The following is a 21,277-nucleotide window of genomic DNA, read 5'->3' as shown; positions in this document are numbered from 1 at the left end:
CCACTCCTCACGGACGGATGGCCCCCAAAGCAGCTAGCCATCCAAACCCATTCAAACAAAGCTGATTGTTTTTTGGTGAGGGGTGTAGATAAAATTCCTAGATGAATTGCCTGGGAAGTCAATCTGACATACAATCACCTAAAACCTTGGCTGCTCGGAAGAGCTATAAAAAGTTTCATCGATATCCCTTCGTTTTCCTCCAACGCCCTCCCACCGGCGTCCCATCATCACACAGCATCAAGGCTCGGGTGGTTTACATGCAGGAAGCTAAAATCACTGCATCTCAGCCAAAGACTGTGCAATTTCAAGCCAAGTTTATCCTGTGCTGTTGTTATTTAAACTTTTGGTTGCGTTTCATAGAAAAGGTCTAAGAACCCAGAGTGTCAGCAACCTGCACAGTTATATCTATCTCCACTTTGTTTTCTACAAGAGAAAGAGAATCAAGTCTCGCTTATTACTGTTCCATGTTGTTCCTCCTTCTTCTGCACTGGACACACAGTCTCTGGAAGCCCAGAACTTGGACTAACGAAAAGTCTGCACGTCTTATGACACAGCATGTGATCTCTGTGTTCTGGTGGGATTACTGACAGCTGTGGAGAAGGAGCTGGCCAGCCTCTCTGCTACCTTTGTTCTGCTCTTCCACCATCTATTTCTTCCGAGATCCCTGCCATGCCATGAAGATTTGAAAGTATCAGGTCTCTCAACTCAACTTTTCTTCCCACACCAAGGAAATAAAGCCCACCTGGCTCTTCCTAAGCAGAAACTATTTAGAAGAAGGAATGGAAAGCTGGTGAGAGGGCATTTCACAAGAGTTCAGATCAGGTTCCTGCAGATTTGAGAATTCTCAGTGCCGTGTGGGGTCCTGCCACCTACTTAGCTAGGTGGCCCTGCCCGTGGCATGAGATGGCCTTCTGCCCATTCCTGACCTGGATGTGGGGAGTGGTGCGTGCATGTGTGTGTGTGTTTGGGACTGTGGACATTCTACACAGAAAAAGACTTTCCAACTCAAAGACCAACTGTTAAGAGCTCAGAGGTTTTTGTTTTTTTCAGAGAAATAAAATATGCAAGTTTCAGGTCTACAGAGAAAATGTAGTAAGAAAGCAGTGACTAAGATGACAAGTTAAGTTTCTGGACATACTTCTACTGTAAAGACTATTTTTGTTTTAAATAAGCAAGGCATTCTCTCCTGGAAGAAAGGCCCTTGGGATGGAAAGAAGAGAAAAATAGGTCCTAGTAAGGACCCAGGTCCCAGTAACTGTTTTCAGGGTCTGACAGCTCTGCCAGGTGTTCAGAGCTGAGGACCGGAAGACCCGAGGATCTGACTTCTCCTGGCTCTGATGTTAACTATTTAGCCATAAACTTTCCGGTGGCTTCTTTATAATGGGAATAAAGAACCCAATTCTGCCTTCTTTATACCTTGTTTTTGAAGACAACGTGATATAGTAGAATGGAAAGTGCTTTGGAAAACATTTTTTTAATGTACATAAATACAGTAGTAAACAAATATCTGACTGAATTTGCATGCTGCTAATATATCTACTGCCTGTATCACAAACTCTCATCTATAATGGTCTATATCTGGGTTTTTTTTTTTTCTCTAAAACTTCTCTGTATATTCCCAGCCTGTTCAAAATAGAATTCCAAGTGTGTATCATCTGCAGGATTGGGTAATGGCAGAGTGCTAGGCTGTTCCTGTACCTCACCCAAAGTTCCAAGAACCAGACAATCTCTAAACTTCTTTCCAGCTTGAAAACTCATCTAATCTAAGCAACAACAATCTCTAGCCAGGCATCTCTCCTCCTTGCCTTTGGACTACTATTTTAGCAGCTTATTATTTTTTTTTAGCTCATTTCTCCACCCCATGGCTACGTGTCTTCTGACACCGCTAACGATGGAGTGCTGGGGCCAAGCTGGGCATCTCTTCATTGCTGACTGTCCAAGAATCTGCCTGTGACTCATGCCTTGGACTGCCCAGCGTTCGGATGCTGGGTGGCTGTCACCATAATGTTTGTAGGATTTGGAAATTCTACCTCAAGCTCTACTCCAAGGGTGTTGATCCTGGCTGGCTGCATTCGTGCAAAACAATCCAAGCACTCTGACTCACTTTGGGAATCTGGCATTCTTGGGCTTTTGATATTGAGACAGTGGAAAACTTTTATATCAGTATCCATGCTGCCAATAATTTTTATCCATTTAAGCACTTAATCTTTTACATATTTACCCAGCAATTTCCAAGGCTCACTATAGATCAGAGTTAGCGCTCTTCTGCTAGGACAGACTTCCCCATGGTGCTGATAGAGACACATTTGTAGATATCTCATGGGAACATTTGAGGCATTTAGGCATCAGCATTTTATAATTTTCATCATAGAGCCCCTGTACATGTTTTGTTAGATTTACACCTCAGTATTTCATTTTCTGTGAAGCAACTGTAAATGGTATTGAAGTTTTAAATTTGGTTTCTACTTGTCAGCATATAGAAATCCAAATGATTTTAGTGTGTTGATCGTGTATCCTATAATACTTCAGAACTTGTTTATTAGTTCTATTTGGTAGATTCTTTGGGATTTTCTACAGAGACAAGCATGTTGTCTTCAATTAGAGACAGTTTTATTTCTTCTTTTCCAATATGTATGCCTTATATTTCTTTTTCTTGCCATATTGCAGTGGCTAGAACTTCCAGTATGATACTGAATCAGAGTGGTGACAGTGAACATTCTTATCTTGCTTTCAGTCTTAGAGGGAAAGCATCCACTCTTTCACTATTAAGTATGATGTTAGCTGTTAGCTGTGTTTTGCAGATGTTCTTTACAAGGTTGAGGAAGTTCCCCTCTATTCCTAGTGTACTGAGAGTTTTTATAATGCATGTGTGTTAAATTTTGTCAAATGCTTTTTCTTTATCAGTTGATAAGATCATATGCCTTTTCTTCTTTAGCCTGTTGCTATAGTAGATTACAGTGGTTGATTTTCAAATACTGAACCAGCCTTGCACACCTGGAATAAATCTCACTTGGTCATGGTCATGGTCTTTTTATACATTGTAAGATGCACCTCGCTAAAATTTTCTTGGACTTTTTTTTTAAATGTCTAAGTTCATGGGGGATATTGGTCTGTTATTTTGTTTTTGTTTTGTCTTTATCTGGTTTTGGCATCAGGAAAATGGTCTCATATGATTTGGGAAGTGTTCCCTCCTTTTTTTTCTGGAAGAGATTGTATAAAATTAATGTTAATTCTTCTTTAAATATATGGTAAAATTCTGCAGTGAAACCATCAGTGCCTAGAGATTTTTTTTTTGGTGGGGGAAGGAACTTTTAAACTACAAAGTAAATTTCTTTAATAATTACAGGGCTATTCAGGTTAAGCATTTCAACTTGGCTGAGTTTTGGTAATTTGTTGTTTTCAAGGAATTGGTCCATTTCACATAAGTCATCAACTTTATGTGTGTAGAGCTGTTCATAGCATTACCTTATCCTTTTGACATCTGCAGGGTCTATACTGTTATCCCTCGATTCACTCTCTTTTTTTTTGTTTTTGGCGGTACGTGGGCCTCTCACTGTTGTGGCCTCTCCTGTTGCGGAGAACAGGCTCTGGACTCACAGGCTCAGCAGCCATGGTTCACGGGCCCAGCCGCTCTGCGGCATGTGGGATCTTCCTGGATCGGGGCACGAACCTGTATCCCCTGCATCGGCAGGCAGACTCTCAACCACTGCGCCACCAGGGAAGCCCTCCCTCGATTCACTCTTGACCTGTGTTTTCTCTCTTGTTATCTTCACTAGAACTTTATTAATTTCTTCAAAGAATCAGCTTTTGTTTATTAATTTTCTCTATTGTTTTCATGTTTTCAATTTCATTGATTTGTGCTCTTAGCTGTATTACTTCCTTTCTTCTGCTTGCCTTGGCTTTGTTTTGCTCTGCTTTTTCTAGTTTCTTGAAGTAGGATTTCGCTAACTGATTTCAGATCTTTACTCAAGTCTACTGTAAGCATTTAGTGCTGTAAATTTCCATCTTGGTACTGTTAGCTATATCCCACAAAGTTTGATATGCTGTGCTGTCTCTTTTTTTTTGGTGTGTTGTCATTTTTATTTCTTTCTATGTATACTATAAATTTCCTTTTTGACCTACGGGTTATTTAGAAGTGTGCTGTTTAATTTCCAAGTGTTTGGAAATTTTCATGTTATCTTTCCATTACTGATTTTTAGTTTGATTCTGTTATGGTGAGAGAACATACTGTATATGATTTCAATTCTTTTAAATTTGTTAGGGTTTGTTTTATGTCCCACAATAAGGCTTGTCTTGGTGAATGTTTCATGGGAGATTGAAAAGAATGTGTATTCTACTGTTGTTGGGTTAAGTGTTCTATTAATATCGATTAGATCCTGTTTGATGGTATTTTCAGTTCGTCTATATCCTTGCTGATTTCCTGTCTAGTAGTCTATTAATTGCTGAAAGTAGGGTTTTGAAGTCCCTAACTATAATTGTGGATTTGTCTATTTATCTTTTCAGGTCTATCAGTTTTTGATTCATTTATTTTTAAGCGCTGTTGTTTCTCCACACACATTTCTGATTGGTATATCTTCTTGCTGGGTTGATCCTTTTATCTTTATGTAATTTTCCTCTTTGTCCCTAGTAATTTTATTTGCTGTAAAATCTTTTTATATTAATATAGCCACTCTTGATTTTTTTATTACTTTTTGCATGATGTATTTTCTGACATTTTTACTTTTAACCTACCCATGTCATTATGTTTGAAGTGAGTTTCTTGGAGACAGTAAATAGTTGGGTCATTAAAAAAAAAAATCCACTCTACCAATTTCTATGTTTTACTTGCTGCATTTAGACCATTTACATTGAATGTAATTATTGATAATATTAGAGTATAAGTCTGCCATATTATCCATTGTATACTATTTTTTTCCTTTGGCTTCTCATTCCTCTTTTTTTTGGACTTCATATGGCTTACTAGTACCTTTCTCAGAGCTCTGTTTTAATTTATTTATAGTGTTTTTGAGTATGTTGCTTTGTATAGATTCCTTACGGGTTGCTTTAGGTAATGCCATACACATAGATAACTTATCACAGCCTAATGGTATCCACTTTGAAGTACAGAAAAGTTACCTCTATTAAAGTCCCTTTATCCTCTCCATTATGAAACCTACATCCCAGTTCACCTGGGATAAGAATAGAGTTTTAGAAGGTTGGGTCCAAAATATAAAGCCCTGTGGTCCCTGAACTTCAGGTATGACCTTGAGGTCTCAAGCCATTCTTGTACTAGTAACACCCTATTTGTACAGGCAACGAGCTTGCAGGTACCCCACATAACATACCCTCCTTTATGCCCATCAGTGCAGTTTAAAGAAACATAAGAATATAACCATCCACTATAGTTCAGACCGCAGATGTCTGAACATCTGTCTAAAAGCCCTAGGCAGATGGTCAGTATCAATATACAGTGTCACATCTGTGGCTGTAATTGGGTAAAATGAAGTACTTGTCTCAGAAGGTACGGATCCCACCATGGAGAGCTACTCCACTTTCAGAATTTGGTTTCTATACTATCTCTGAATTCTGGAAATTAAAACCAACAAGCAACTAATCATGTTTCTTGCCCTTTATTGCTTTTCTAGCAGTTCTGTATCATGGAATGTATTATGTCCCTAGGTCAGTGTGCTAATACCTGGCTAACTCACATTTTGGCATGATCAGAACTGTACTCTAGATACATTAATCATATAGTTGGAATGAAGAAATGGGTAGCAGGGAGATCAGCCTTCTACAGAGGGCTGGGAATGAAGCAGGGAAGGCATGAACAAAGGTGTGGTCATGGAGATGTAAAGGAATAGAATTAGGTAGGAGAGGCTGCAAAAACAGAACGTGATAGGATACAGCAAGTGATTGGGCTCCGGAGCTAAGGAAGGAGAGAAAGTCCATGGTTTTGAGTCTGTGAGGCAGCACTAAGAAAAGTAGGTGAATAAGAGAAAGAGCTGGGGGGAGGGTAGAGAGGAATGTGAGATTCTGAACATGTAGGATCTAAGGTCTCAGTGGCTGGCTGTAAAGGCTGGTTAGGAGCTCAAGGAGGACATCACAGTTAGGGATCTCAATGCAGTAGGCTCCTGGACAGAGATGAGAGTGAAAGCGGCAGGAGTGGATGAGCTCACCATGAGGAGGATGCAGAGAAAAAGAAACAGACCAAAGATTGAACCCTGGTAAAAAACCAAACCAAAACAACCAAGGGAGTGCAGTCAGATGACAGACAAAGAGTAGATGGTTCAAAGAGGGCATGATTGACAGGTCACAGGCGGCCAAGACATCAAGGAAGTTAAGGACTGGTTTGGCCCGATGACAAGTAGGTCATGGTGGCCCACATGTACAGATGCCCGAAACCAGATGCAGTGGACAGGTGGCCAGAAAGCAGGGCCCACGAGAGGTTCAAGGACTGGGAGAGAGAGAACGACTTCCAGACCTCAGCAGCTACAATGGTTGATGGGTGTGGGGATTTTGTTTAGTTTGGGAAAATATGAGTATGCTGTAGGAGGAAGAGTACCTAAGGAGAGAACAAGCCAGGCCTGGAGAAGGATGGAGGGAGGAGATGAGGTCAGGGAACCAGGGGAGAAAAGGATCAGGCATTTCTTCCTCCGGGATGGGAGAGAAGCAGGGAGGCACGTAGCTAGGGAAAAACTGAAGGTGAAAACAATGAAAGTATAGGATGCTGCTCTAAAGGCTCTGTACACATGATTAATTTTCTTTTTAACCCAAAATGCTTTTCTCAATGAAATTTATGTAATTCAGTTGGGGCAAAGGGGGTTTCCAAATCTGACTAATCAGCAACACTAATTGGGAAAGTTAAAAAAATACAGATTCCTAGGCCTCAACCCAGCCCCACTGAATAAGAATTTCTGGCGGAGGGAGCCCAGGAACCTGAATTTTAAAGCCTCCTCAGTGATTCTGATGGTTAGGTGGGTTTGAGACCTCCTAGTATGTTTCCAACCAAAGACGTGTATCAAAATCATGGGGGGGGCAGACGTTGACTCTGCAGAGCACAGCTATTAATATTTTTAAAAGCTCCCCAGGTGATCTGACGGGCACCCTGGTTAAGAAACACGGTCAAGAAATGGGACTGAAAAAGCCACCTGGTTGGAAAGGATGCTGAAGTCGCCATGCAGATTGGTTCTCTGTTGTTGATATCACCTGGCAATTTCCTTCGGACATTTTTCGTATCAAAACAGCACCTGCTCCCAGCCTGGCTGTCACAGGTGGACGATATGATTCCCTGTGGCTTCTCAGTGCATTTCCACAGGCAGCCAGGCTGGTGGGGAGGTCATCTCTGCTATTTGGAGAGACACTGGAATTTTTTGAAGTCTCTTTAAGGGAAAGCATATAGAATAACATTGTTCTTTCTCTGAACTAACGACACACTGTACCTTATGAAAGAAACAGTAAGATGCAGAATGGAGACAAGGTGGTAGAAAAAGCAACGATGGTTCATGTTTCATTAATTCGAAAGAGAATCTGATCAAGCAGATTCATAATTAATTTGGTCTGAAAATTCCTTGCCCTCTTCTGTCGATTTTTCTTTTTTTTTTTTTTAGCAGCAGCAACAATACAACAACAACTACAGAAATGAGAACCTGACACATAATTGCTTGGCTTTGAGGGGAGGCTGCAAGCCCAGCTCTTTTAATGCCTCCCAGAGAAATACAACATTTTCTTTTATCCAAAATGGTGGTGTGATCCAATTCCTGCTCCAGCAGCCCCAGTACCTCATCTGTTGGAGTCTTTAAGTTTACGGCACAGACGGAAGCAGTCAGTTTCTCTCTTTTTATAGGACATTCACATTTGCATTCTCAACAGACAGTACAAGCCTCAAAGGCCATATTCCCCCCAATGTAATAATCCTACACTTGAAATACGAACGATATAATAGCAGCATGAAAATATTCTTACCCCGATGAAGGCTGGCTCCAGCTGTGGCTTAGTAAGTCAAAAACTAGTAAACTTGCTTGTAATAACATCCTAAAAATTCCAAAGGTTATTTTCCCTCATCCACAGTTAAAAAGCCATCTCCTACAGAACACTGTCACATCTGTGACGTGTCCAGGATTAAGGCAAGAGGGTTCTTGCTTATAGTAATTTGTCTGGTTAGAGATTAAAGAAAAAAACCTGTCTTGAGCTGTCAGTTAATATTTTTTCACTTAAAAAAAAAATCCATCTTCATGCTTCACAGCAGAACTGTGTGATTTTTAAACAGAGGTAAATTCTCCTATCAGGCATCTGATAGTTTTTTGCATGTCAGCGCAAGGCAAGCAAACAAAACACGACCCGCGAAGTTTCAAATGCATCTTAGTAACATAAACGGAAATTAGCTAGCTTTCTTTGATATCGAATTACCGAAGCATCTCACTGAAAAAACAAAATCCTCCTTGCAATTAATAAAGAATTGGGGTATTCTAACCAAGTTGAAAGCTAAGAACCTTCAAATTCCAAATCTTTCCATTCCTGGATGAGCTTTGGTATTCAGATGTTAATAGGATGCCCTTTTTTTTTTTTTTTTTGGCCAATGTTCAGGCCAAAGAGTCTGTGAAACAGACTTTTTCCATCCTATGACCTGTTTTAGAATTTCTTTCTTGCAAAATGTTAGTTATTTTACTTGGCGGATTGCCCAAATTCATTCTTACTTTCTCTCTTTCTCCTATTACTTTACCTCCTCTCCCTTCTCTTTTCTCTCCCTTCCTCACCCTGTCTCTCTTCTATTCTTTGATAAATTATGGATTTAAATGAAAATCCACTTGGCCCTACAGTCTATGTGAGATTTGGCAGGGTTGCTGGAGTTAGCAAATAAAAATACAGAATCCTGGGGCTCCCTGGTGGCACAGTGGTTAAGAACCCGCCTGCCAGTGCAGGGGACACAGGTTCAAGCCTTGGTCTGGGAAGATCCCACATGCCGCGGAGCAACTAAGCCCATGTGCCACAACTACTGAGCCTGCGCTCTAGAGCCCACAAGCCACAGCTACTGAAGCCCGCGTGCCTAGAGCCCGTGCTCCGCAACAAGAGGAGCCACCACAGTGAGAAGCCCGCGCACCGCGACGAAGAGTAGCCCCCGCTCGCTGCAACTAGAGAGAGCCCGCACGCAGCAACAAAGACCCAACAGTCAAAAATTAATTAATTAATAATAATTTTAAAAAAATACAGGATCACCAGTGAAATTCAAATTTCTGGTAAAAAACGTTTTTTTTAGTGTATGTCTCAAATACTGCATGAGACATACTTACACTCAAAAACTATTCCTTGTTCATCTGAAATTCAAATGGAACTGGGTGTCTGGTATTTAATCTGGCAGTCCTAGTTTGGAGGCTAAACAGAGGGACATGAAACAACAAAGACATCTATTTACAACAACTGGAAGAAGAGACATTTCCATTCCCGTCCTCCTGAATGCTTTTGGTCTAGGTGTAACATTTTCTGTGGCATTACTTCAATTTATTTTTGATCAATCAAGTTTTACTAAAAGCTCCACAGAGGATATCACATCTCGATACTGAAGAAGTCCAGCCAGGGTTTCAGGGCTAACCCAGCACCACCCGAATCCAGAACTTGCAAAATCGGTCCCTCAGGAAACATGCAATTTTAGTCCAAGCAACAAAAACCGTACAAATATTCAAGTTTTAATGGCTCACTTTTCTTCAAAATTTGAACCTCAAATTTAGTACTTGCAAAGGCACTGAACTCTCTGCTGTTCTTACTCTGAGGCTGTGTAGCATGATTGGTAACAGTATTATTAGAAAAAACAACAGAATTCAAACATACTTCAAAATGTAATGAAATGATCACCTCTTGGACATTGTAAGGGGAAGGTAAAAATAATGATATGCTACAGACATTTATAGATAAGATTAAAATCTTAATTATGCTAATTTTTTTTTTTTTTTCCGGTACGCGGGCCTCTCACTGTTGTGGCCTCTCCCGTTGTGGAGCACAGGCTCCGGACGCGCAGGCTCAGCGGCCATGGTTCACGGGCCCAGCCGCTCCGTGGCACGTGGGATCTTCCCGGACCGGGGCACGAACCCGTGTCCCCTGCATTGGCAGGCGGACTCTCAACCACTGCGCCACCAGGGAAGCCCTATGCTAATTATTAATTCAAGTGTATTTTTCAACATCTTGAGTATACCCAGGGGTATCACACAATTCAGAAATGCTGTTCTCTTGTTCAGAGACACATTAATATTCAGTATTTGGAAGTAATTTGAAGTCTAATAGCTGAAATGAAGGCTGTATAGAAGCGAGGTTAAAAGCATGGACTCAGGAGGCAAAATGAGTTCAAATCCCAGCTCTGTCACACACTAGCTGTGTGACTCTGGGCCAGTTACTTACCCTCTCAGTGCATCATTTCCCTTATCAGTAAATGGGGATAACCATCCCAGAGAGCTGTGAGAATAATATGAGTAAAATGCTTAGAATAGTGCCTAGCACATAATAAATGCTCAGTAAACTTAAGGAGCGAGAGTCATACGACCTAGTCAAAACTGTCAATAGGAAAACAAAACTCACAAAATTAGAGAATGTCTCCATTTTTACAATTGGCTCATGAGAAAAAAGAGTTTTTTTCTTGTGGTCAAATGGATAATATCTATTTTTTTCAAAATTAAAAACAATGATATTTTACGTATTTAACCATTAAAAAATCCTCTGTTTTCAGAGTAATCTGCTTCTGGGGTTGAGTGAAAGTAACATCATCCTGTTTCAAGAAGTGAGGCTATACGATTACCAGTTCTATCCAACTAGTGCTTGTTTTTCTTGTCTCACCCTGCTTATTATTTTCCTTACTTGCCAAAACTCCAAAAGCAAATGAATAATACTCTCTCCCCCATCCCTACAAGCCAATTCATCTAACTCAACCCTCTAGCTTTAGTGTTAAACAGACTTTCAAATGAAATAGTCTCCAGTCGCTGGGTTTCCTGCCATCTGGTCACTCGTAACTTTGTCTGTGTTTTGAGCCCAGCACCACTTAGATCCACACGACGGTGCAGTGCACGTGTCTGCAGTTTAAGGCGGCATCGAAGAAAGGGGGCTTTCAAGTCAGACAACTGTAGGGGAATATCCTGGCTGGGCCACACCACCTGTGTAAGCTCTTGTAGCCTCGGTTTCTTTATCTATAGAAAGGGAGGTTCTAATGCTGTCGACGGTTCCCAGTTGCTCTGAGGATTCAAAGAATTGATTCATCTGCAGGGTGATCCTGTGTTCCCGTTTACACCAGCTGTCCCTGCATTACTGTTATATTATACAGCTCTCCTATTTTTAGAAAGCGTTTAGTACACAGTCTGGCTTATAGTTAGTATTTGCTACCTCTTCATCATGATATACTGACACTGGTACTGTTTGAAAGAAATGCTTTAAATCCCACGGAGCCCTCATCTTTCAAGCAGGAATGGCCTGCCTAACACAGAAGGGTGAGTGCGCACGTGTGTGTGAATGCTTGGTCATCTGCCCATTATCCCTACAGTCCCTGTCTCTTTGTATATTTCAGTCACTTAAGAAGCTCAGAGTGGAGATGGAATTCTCTGTGGCAGAGCCCTGAGGGCAGAGGCTTAAATATTTTACATGTTTTTGTGGGGATCATGTGAGCACTGCTTTACCAAAATACACTCTGCCAACAGCAGAAGGCCCTTTGAGGTGAGCAGGTGGGCCGGGGCCGGGGAGCTGTCCTTCGACTTCTGCCAGCTACTCGGACTGTCAGATGAATTCCAGACTCCAGCCTCTACTACTTCCAAGACCTCCATCACCAGGCAGAAATACCACCCTGACTCATCGCCTGTAACCAGGCTTCCTTCTGTCTCCTTCTGCAAGCTTTCTCACAGGCTCTGTGGGCTGCAATGCTCTCGACACTATGGAAGGAGAGCAGATATTCAGGGCTTGAAGGGAGATGCCAGCCCTCTGCTCAGAAACAGAATTTCTTCCTTAGTATCTCTTCTAGTCCATGCGCCCTCTGCACCAGACCTAAAGCAGCGGCTCCAAGTGGCTCTGACCCAGCTGGGATCTCAGCTCTGCCACTGCCAACTGTGAGGTCTCACTCACTGAGACCTCGATTATCCCTTCTGTAATATGAGATGTAGTAATGTCACCTCACTGGGTTGTTGTGAGACTGAAATAAGACAACGTGTCCGGCAGAGTGCCTGACACAAGATAGACATTGAAAGCTTGGGGAGTAGCATTTTGGTACTAGGCTGCCTGAGAGGGGACCAGCATTAGAGGCATAGGGGTGCAGAGAGAATCTGTGATCTGGGGGTGGGAGGGACGGGGGAGAACTCAGTTTGTAAATATACAAGCTCTGCATTTTGCAGATTTATGTCTAATTAAAATCCATAGAAAAGAAAGCACAAATCAAGCTAACGGCATTTCTGAAAGAAGATACACGAAATGCACAGCGGATATATTCCAGACATCTTCTGTGTTATCCTGCATGCGTTCATTTACTCACACTAATAATCTTTTACTGAATAAGTATTATGTTCTAAATGCTGGGCCAGGCTTCAACACAAGAGTGTGAAGCAGCTTTATGAAAGAAAACACTTGGAGGAAGCATAATCAGCCTGTTAATGTCAGGCAATACTTATTGATTACGCACTGCAATCAATACATATGGTAATATTTATTGATTTACCACAGTCTCCCTTGGCCAGAGTGACTCAGAAAAACACTGCCATCTGCTACAGTCACACTGAATACCGAGGAGCTCCAGTTTATTAGTGAATGTCTCTTTGGACTGAAAGAGCTCTTTGCAAACGTGCCAAACTCACTTTCAGATACTGTCCACCTGAATCATTAAGTGAAGGAAGCAGTGGCTTCTGTGGTCTAGTTAGGGGTTGGTGAAAACTAACCCTGCCTGCATGGCATACACCCCAAATACCTACTTCTTGAGCCTGTGAATGGGTCCTGAAATTTTCTGAGTTGTCACTCCCTTGAGCTAAAGCTTTCCTTGGCCCTAATAGAATGCCTTGGGTCCTCTGAGGGGAGTCCTACCAGGCACCCTATACACTAGCCTGTCAGGCAGTGTGGGCCAGAGAGATGGCCCATGGCAGATGGGAGAGGCGACAGACTCACTGGAGGCAAATCTTTGGACAAGCTTCTTATACTCTTTCAGCCCTGATTTCCTCTTCTGTAAAACAGGAAATAAGAACTTCCTTTCCAGGCTATTGGGAGGACAGAAGAAATCATCTTCATCAGGTGACCAAGCCGGGGTCAGAAACACTGCAGGGCCCCTACAGGTGGTTTCCTTTCTGTTCCTGACTCCCGTGGCACAAGCTATCTCGTTAGTTGGTCAGTAACCTCTACTGTGTTTCGTGAACATGGGTTGACCAAAAATGAATTTATGTAGGTGTGACGTGCATTTTAAAAATATTAACAAAAAAAAGAAAATGTCAGCGTCATGGTGGGTCCTGTTTTGTGACACTGTTGTTTGAAACATACACTCTCGTAGGATGTGACATATGGCTGACTGGGTAGGTTATATTTGAAAATTTGTGATGGGTATGATCTCCAAAGAATGAAAGCTGGAACTTGAGGGGATATCTGTATACTCATGTTCCTAGCAGCGTAATTCCCAACAGCCAAAAGGTAGAAGCAACTCAAATGTCCATGGGTGGATGAATGGATAAAGAAAACGTCTACACACACAATGGAATATTATTCAGTTTTAAAAAGAAAGAAAATGCCTTCTTAAAGAGGAAGGAAATTCTGACACCTGCTACGACATGGATGAACCCTGAAAACATCACGCTAAGTGAAATAAGCCAGACACGAAAGGACAAATACTGTGTGATTCCACTTATATGAGGTCCCCAGAGTAGTCAAAGTTAGAGAGACACAAAGCAGAGTACTGGTTGCCAGGGGCTGGAGAGAGGAGGAAATGAGAGTTACCAGCTATGGCAATCTATTAATTTGGCCTGTTAATGGGGACAGTTTCAGTTTGAGAAGATGAAGAGTTCTGGGAATACTTCACGGTGATGGAAGCCACAACCATGTGAATGTACTTAATGCCCCTGAACCGCACACTTAAAGATGGTTAAGACTATAAATTTTATGCTCTGCATATTTTATCACAGTTAAAATTAAAACCCTTTAAATTACCCCAAAAAAGCTTGAGAAATGCTGACCTAGATGACACCTTGAGGAGAGGTATGTTTGGATGGAGTCCAGGTGTAGAGGAAAGAGAAAGCATCAGTTTAGGGGAACAAAACAAGAGAGGGGAACAGAACGAGAGAGGGGAACAGAACGAGAGAGGGGAACAGACTTCCTAGTTTTGCTGAAGAATTTTCTTCTATGACCTCTGGGACCATGGGCCTTCCAGTCTGGTGTACGAACATGAAAGATAAGGTTTGCAGTCTTGTTCTGTGATGCCATAATTTCCAATCTACATTCCTGGATCTGTTTGCTGTTTTAATCTGACGGTATAACCAACACAACAGCAACATCTAATTTCCTTTTCAGGTAAAACTAACAGCCTTCTCACCTCTCTTTTCCTTCAGCAATGGTGCCCAGCCCCAGCTGGACTTGTTGGTCTTTGAAGGCTGGGTCAAGGCCTTCCCTCCTTATCCACTGGACAAGCCATACCTCTCAAAGGCCTTCAGTCCAATTTATTCATCTACATAACAAGGGGGTCCAAGGAGCCCTAGAGACCCTTCCTACGTTATTTTTTATTCTTAGTGTCTAAGCGCTGGAGAAATGGGATCTGGCCAACTTTCTCTAGGCCAAGTGTCTATACTAGATTTCTCATTTTCCTAGCAGACAGGAGCCTGGCAAATTACTTAAACAGATACGGAAAGGAAGTCTCTGGGGAAGGTACCTCGTGGGCTAAAAGAACAGTCACAGTTCATCATTTTAGACACGCATTGCTATGGCCAAAATAAATATCAGGAAGGTTTTAAACTTCTCTGGAAAAAAAAAACAAACCATCTTTTGGTAACAGTTCTCAAATCGACTTTGATCTCTCAAATTCCAAAACCTATTATATGATCAGTTTGTATAATCTTATTATTAAAAGCACATGCGTAAGTGATAGATTTCTTTATATGTTTAGCACGTAATTGTTCCTCTGTATATTTTCCCTCCATATTTAACATTTTCTAAGATAATTCTACAATGGGCATAAGATATTTTTAATAAATAACTATGGACTGAATGTTTGTGTTCCCCTCCCCCCAAACTTATATGTTGAAATTCTAACCCCCATTGTGATGGTATTAGGAGCTGGGCCTTTGGGAGGTAATTAGTCATGAGGGTAGAACCCTCACAAATGGGATTAATGCCCTTATAAGAAGAGACATGAAAGACCTTGCTTCTCCCCTCTCCGCTCTTTGCCATGTGAGGACACAGCGAGAAGATGGCCATCTGCGAACCAGGAAGTGGGCCAGACACTGAATCTGCCGGCACCTTGATCCTAGACTTCCTGGGCTCCAAAACTGTGAGAGAGAAATTTCTGCCGTTTATAAGCCACCTAGTCTACAGTGGCTTGTTGTAGCAGCCTGAACTGATGGAGGTAAATACTTTTCATTGATATAAACACGCTTCACCTTTCACCTTTATAAATGACTCACAGGTGCACATCAGACATCTGGAAAGGAGCTTTGGGCATCACCGTTAGACCCACTCTGTTCCATCAGTCAGTGATATCCAAGTCTTCTAAGACATTTAAAATTAGAAGTCCGTGGTGGAGGTGAATTCTCCAGCCACCTCCTGGCTATGCATTCTCCTTTGGGGAGAGGTAAAGCCATGCACTGTTGGCCTCTGGTCCTATTGTCTGAAGGCTGGGAGAAGAGCTCATTCCGGCTGACATGTCTGGAGAAGACTGACCACTCTGCGTTCTTCTTCACAGCTCCGGCTTCACTAGAAGACCTTTGTAAACTTAACCCTTTCTAAGCATGTCACCTTTTTTAAAGGAGAGATGACAATTCTCATTAAGCTCTGATCTGTACCAACTGCAGAGATAGGGTTGTTTTCTATCTTTTCTAAGTCATGAATCCTATTAAATGCAGTAATAAGTATTTACTGAGTGCCTACTAGGTAATGGGCACTTTCCATATATTACTTCCAACTGCTATATTAACCTGGGAGAAATAAGATTTCATGGGCTGCTCTAATTCAGTTTGAGCTTATAGGAGTTTCCAAGTCTTTTACTGTACAATGTACACACCTGGTAGACCATTTCCTTCCGCTTCATTTTGTTAATTTTTTTCTTCTAGAAGTTTAACTATTTGTGTTTAATCCAATTTCCTTAATTTATGAAGGTCATTTTTGAATTCTCATTTATTCTTTAAAGTAATAGGTACTTCGTTCAAATGCAGACAGGTCCTCTGTTAGGAGTTTTCTGCAAGCCTACGCTTTTGACCTCTGACTTAAGCGTGGACTTGCCAGTGGTGGGCAAATCTGGATTAAGCAGGCACGGTGACCCTGTGAAATTGTGGTCTTTGCTGTAGCTTGGAAATCTCCATTTGCTCCTTATTCCTAGAACTTTCCTAGTGAAGATGACAAACTAACAGGATCTCAGTCTGCTCTTCCTCTGCAGGCACTACCTTAGTCACTTGCTCTAAAAGGTCATGTAGGTTTTCTTCTATGTTGTCTTTTAGGAGTTTTATAGTTTTGTGTTTTACATTTAGGTCTGTGATCCATTCTGGGTTAATTTTAGCGAGGGGTGTAAGGTCTGTGTCTAGATTCATTTTTTTGCATGTGGATATGCAGTGTTCTACCACCATTTGTTTTAAAAACCATCTTTATCCATTGTATTGTCCTTGATCCTTTGTCAAAGACCAGCTGACTATATTTACGTGGGTCTATTTCTGGGCTCTCTATTCTGTTCCACTGATTGACTTATCTATTCTTTCGCCAACACCGTAGCTTTATAGTAAGTCTTGAAGTCGGGTAGAGTCAGTTCTCCAACTTTGTTCTTCTCCTTCAATACTGTATTGGCTATTCTATGTCTTTTGCTTTTCCAATGAGACTTTAAAATCAGTTTGTTGATATCCACAAAATACCTTGCTGGAATTTTGATTCAGATTGCATTGAATCTATAGACCAAGTTGGGGAATTTGTTTTTTATTAGAAGTATTCCATTATGTTTCCAATATATTGGAAAGTATTCCAGTATACCAAGATTGTTTATCCATGTACCAGCTGATGTATATTGGGGTTGTTTCCAGTTTTTGACTATCAAGAATAAAGCTGCTATTAAAATTCTTGTACTAATCTTTTTTTTTTTTTTTTTTTTTTTCTTTGCGGTACACGGGCCTCTCACTGTTGTGGCCTCTCCCGTTGCGGAGCACAGGCTCCGGACGTGCAGGCTCCATGTGGGATCTTCCCGGACCGGGGCACGAACCCGTGTCCCCTGGATCAGCAGGCAGACTCTCAACCACTGTGCCACCAGGGAAGCCCAAATTCTTGTACTAATCTTTTAAAGGACATGCGTTTCTTTTTTTTCCCATGCTAATAATTACAAATGGAATTGTTGGATCTAGTACCAAGTGTGTGCCTAATTGCTGGGGAATGCAATAAATGTGTGTAAAAGGAACAGTTTTTAAAAATGGTTATGCCATTTTATGCTCCCATCAGCAATGCACTAGGGTTCCAATGGCTTCATATCTCCTGACTATTTGGTGGTGTTGGTCTTTTCAATTTTAGTCATTCTAGTGGGTGTATACAGTGGTATCTCATTGTGGCTTTAATGTGCATTTCCCTGAAGATGAATATTATTAGTAAAATGCATGTTTTCAGTTCCTTACTGGACACTTGTATATCTTCTTTGTCTGTTCGAGGCTTTGCCCATTTAAAAAATTTGTGTCTTTATCATTTTGTTATTGAATTGTCAGAGTTCCTTATACATTCTGGATACAAACTATTTGTCAGATATATGTATTGCAAGTATATTCTCCCAGTTTGTGTCTTGCCTTGTCATTTTGATGACCAGATGTTTTGAATTTTGATGAAATCCAATTCATCGGGGTTTTCTTTTCTTTTCTGTGGTTTTGTGATTTCTGTAAGAAATCATTGCAGGTTGTGAAGATATTGTCCCATGTTTTCCTTTAGAAGCTTTATAGTTTGGGCCTTTAAATGGAGGTCTGTGATCCATCTCAATTGTGTCTTAAGTGAGATTCAGATTTTCCCCCAGTAGTTCCTCCAGCACCATTTGTTGAAGACTTGTCTTTGTCAAAAATCAGTTGACCACATATGTGTGGGTCTATTTCTAGACTCTGTTTTGTTCCATTGATTTGTCTGTCCATGTCAATGCCACACTACCTTCATTACTTTACTTTTACAGTAAGTCTTGAAATCTGGCACTGTAAGGCCTCCAACCCTGCTCTTCTTCAAGACTGTTTTGGCTACCTAGGACCCTTGCTTTTCTATAAAAATTTTAGAATCAACTTGTCATTTTCTAGAAAAGTGCCCTGTTGGCCTTCTGATCAACACTGTGTTGTATCTGTATATCATTATGAGAAGAACTGACATATTAACATTAGGAGCCTTCCAATTTATGAACATCTCTCCATTTAAGTCTAAAATTTCTCTCATCAAGGTTTAATAGCTTTCAGTGTACAAGTCTTATATGTCTTTTGTTAAATTTATTAAGTATTTTATATCATTGCAAATGGGACTGCTTTTTAAATTTCATTTTGCAATTGTTTACTGCTATTAGAAACACAACTGATTTTTGTAAACTGACCCTGCTAAATTCTTTTATTGGTTCTAGTAGTTGTTTATTAAATTTCTTAGGATTTTCTCTATAAACAATCATTCATAAAGATTTTTCCAAAAGATTTTTCAATCTTTATGCCTATTATTTCTTTTTCTTGCCTTATTGTACTGACTAGAACTACAATGCTGAATAGAAGTGATAAATGCAGACATTACTGCTATGTTCTTGATCTTAGGAGGAAAGTGTTTGGTATTTCACCATTAAATATGACATTAGCAGTCGGTCTGGGGGTAGATGCCCTTTGTCAGATTAAACAAGTTCCCTTCTTGTACTAGTTTGCTGAGAGTTTTAAAAATCAAGGATGGGTGTTGAATCATGTCAAATGCTTTGCCTTCATTTTTTTAGAAGATCATATGGTTTTTCTCCTTCATTCTATTAATACGGTGGATTACGTTAATTTTTCTTCTAACATTAAGCCAACCATTCATTCCTGTGATAAACCCTACTTAGTTATAATGAATAATGTCCTTTTCATATATCACTGGAACATATATGCTAATGTTTTATTAAGGATTTTTTAGTGTTTATAAGAGATACTGGATTACAATTTTCTTTTCTTATAAGGTTTATGTCAGATTTTGGTATCAAGGTTATACTGGCCTTATACAATGAATTGGGTAGTTTTTCTTCCTCTTCTATTTTCTGAAGGAGTTTGTATAAGACTAGCAGTTCACTTGTCGGTGTTTCATTGGTAAAAACATTTCTTACTTAAGTTTTGATGGAATTTACCAGTGAAACCACCTGCCTCTGGAGGAATTTTCTTTGTGGAAAAGTTTTGATTACAAATTCAATTTCTTTAATAGCAATAGGGTCATTCAGATATTCTATTTCTTCATGTGGCAGTTATGGTAAGTTACTTATGGTAACTGTATTTTTCAAGGAAATTGACTATTTCATCTAAGTTGTCAAATTAATTAGCAGAAAGTAGTTCATAATATTCAGTTACTGTTGTTTAAACTTCTGTAGGCTATATAGTGATACCCACTCTTTCTTTGCTAATGTTAGTGATTTATGTTTCCCTCCTCTCTTCCTTGATTAGACTTGTTAGTGTTTTGTTAATTTTACTAAATTTTTAAAAGAACTAAAGTTTGGTTTTTTAATTTTCTCTATTGTTTAAAAATTTTTATTCCTCTCTTTATTATGTACTTCTTCCTAATGATTTGGGTTTAATTTATTCTTCCTTTCTAGCTTCGTAAAGTGGAAACATAAATTACTGATGTTCAACTTTGTCCTTTTCTAGTCATGTAAAGCTATACATTTTTTTGTGTGTATTGTTTTAGCAAAGCCCATAAAGTTTCATAAACTGTACATGCATTTTCAATCAGTTAAAATTTTTTCTAATTTCCTTTGTGATTTATTCTAACTCAAAAACTATTTAGAAATGTTATTTAACTTTCAAATAGTAGGCATTTTCTAGAATTTCATTGCTATTGACTTATAATATAACCATGCTGTGATCACAGAACACATTCTGCAAGATTTTAATCATATGGAATTTATCTATATGTCTTTTATTGTGCACAATAAGGTCTTGCTTCATGTGTACTTGATAAGATTACAAATCTTGCACCAGTTGGGTGTAGTGTTTTATAAATGTCAATTAGGTCAAAGTGGTTGATAATGTTCAAATATTCTATATACTTCCTAATATTTTGTTTAATTTTTCTACTGATTACTGAAGAAATGGATGTTAAAAATCTCTATTATTATTGTTCTGTCAATTTTTGTTTCATATATTTTGATAATCTCTTAGTAAATACGTACATATTTATGACTGGTCTGTTTTCCTCATTAACTGACCTTTTTAGCATGATAAAATGTTCTTTTTACCTCTTCTAATACTCTTTGTCTAGAAGTCTGTTTGGTAGTTTAATAGTGTCACACTAGCTTTCTTATGCTTACTGTTTACACAGTCTATCTTTTCCTCTTCTGGCTTCAACCTACTGTGTTTTTATATTTAAATTGTATATCTTATAGACAGTAGGCAGTCTTTCAAATCTAATTTATTTTGGTATTTTATTTTAATCCCTCCAATGACATTTATGCTTTTTTTGGTATTTTTTTTTTAGTGGTTTTTCTGGTTATTACACTATGCATCCTTAACTTATTGCCAGTCTACTTGGATTTAATATTGTATCACTTCACATAAAATGTAAGAATCTTAGAGTCATGCAATTCCATTTGCCCTCTCTTATCCTTTGTGGTATTTTTGTCATACATTTTACATCTACATACATCATAAGTCCCATAAAAGAGTATCTTGTTTTTTACATTACATAATCTTTTATATTTACATATATATTTATCATTTCCTGTAAATACTTCCTTCGTATAGGTCTGAACTTCCCCCTGATATTATTCCCCCTCAGCCTGACAAATTTCCTTTATCACTGATTGTAGTGCAGGCCTTCTGGAAATAAATTCTCTCAGATTTTGAAAAACCAAAAATGTCTTTATTTCACCTTGTTTTGAAGGATATTTTTGCTAGATTTAGAATTCTAGCTTGATAAAGTTCTTTATTTTTTTTTAATTTATTGTTTTTAT

The 21,277-nt window shown here is 39.6% G+C and overlaps 1 protein-coding gene across 15 annotated transcripts in view; it reads right to left on the bottom strand.

Moving 5' to 3' along the window:
• The window catches only part of AFF3 (ALF transcription elongation factor 3), a 561,951-nt gene that overhangs the window by 152,741 nt on the left and 387,933 nt on the right, over nucleotides 1-21,277 (bottom strand). For 8 of the 15 annotated variants that reach the window (XM_049696189.1, XM_049696192.1, XM_049696190.1 and 5 more), the window contains one exon: nucleotides 10,366-10,419. The exons of the other annotated variants lie outside the window; for them this stretch is intronic. In XM_049696189.1, coding sequence (XP_049552146.1) covers nucleotides 10,366-10,419 — 54 coding nt within the window. The remainder of the gene's footprint in view (nucleotides 1-10,365; nucleotides 10,420-21,277) is intronic. 15 annotated transcript variants of the gene reach the window in all.

The sequence above is a fragment of the Orcinus orca genome, chromosome 13 (assembly GCF_937001465.1).
Source record: "Orcinus orca chromosome 13, mOrcOrc1.1, whole genome shotgun sequence".
Lineage (NCBI taxonomy): Eukaryota > Metazoa > Chordata > Mammalia > Artiodactyla > Delphinidae > Orcinus > Orcinus orca.
This window is presented reverse-complemented; position numbering and strand designations above follow the sequence as displayed.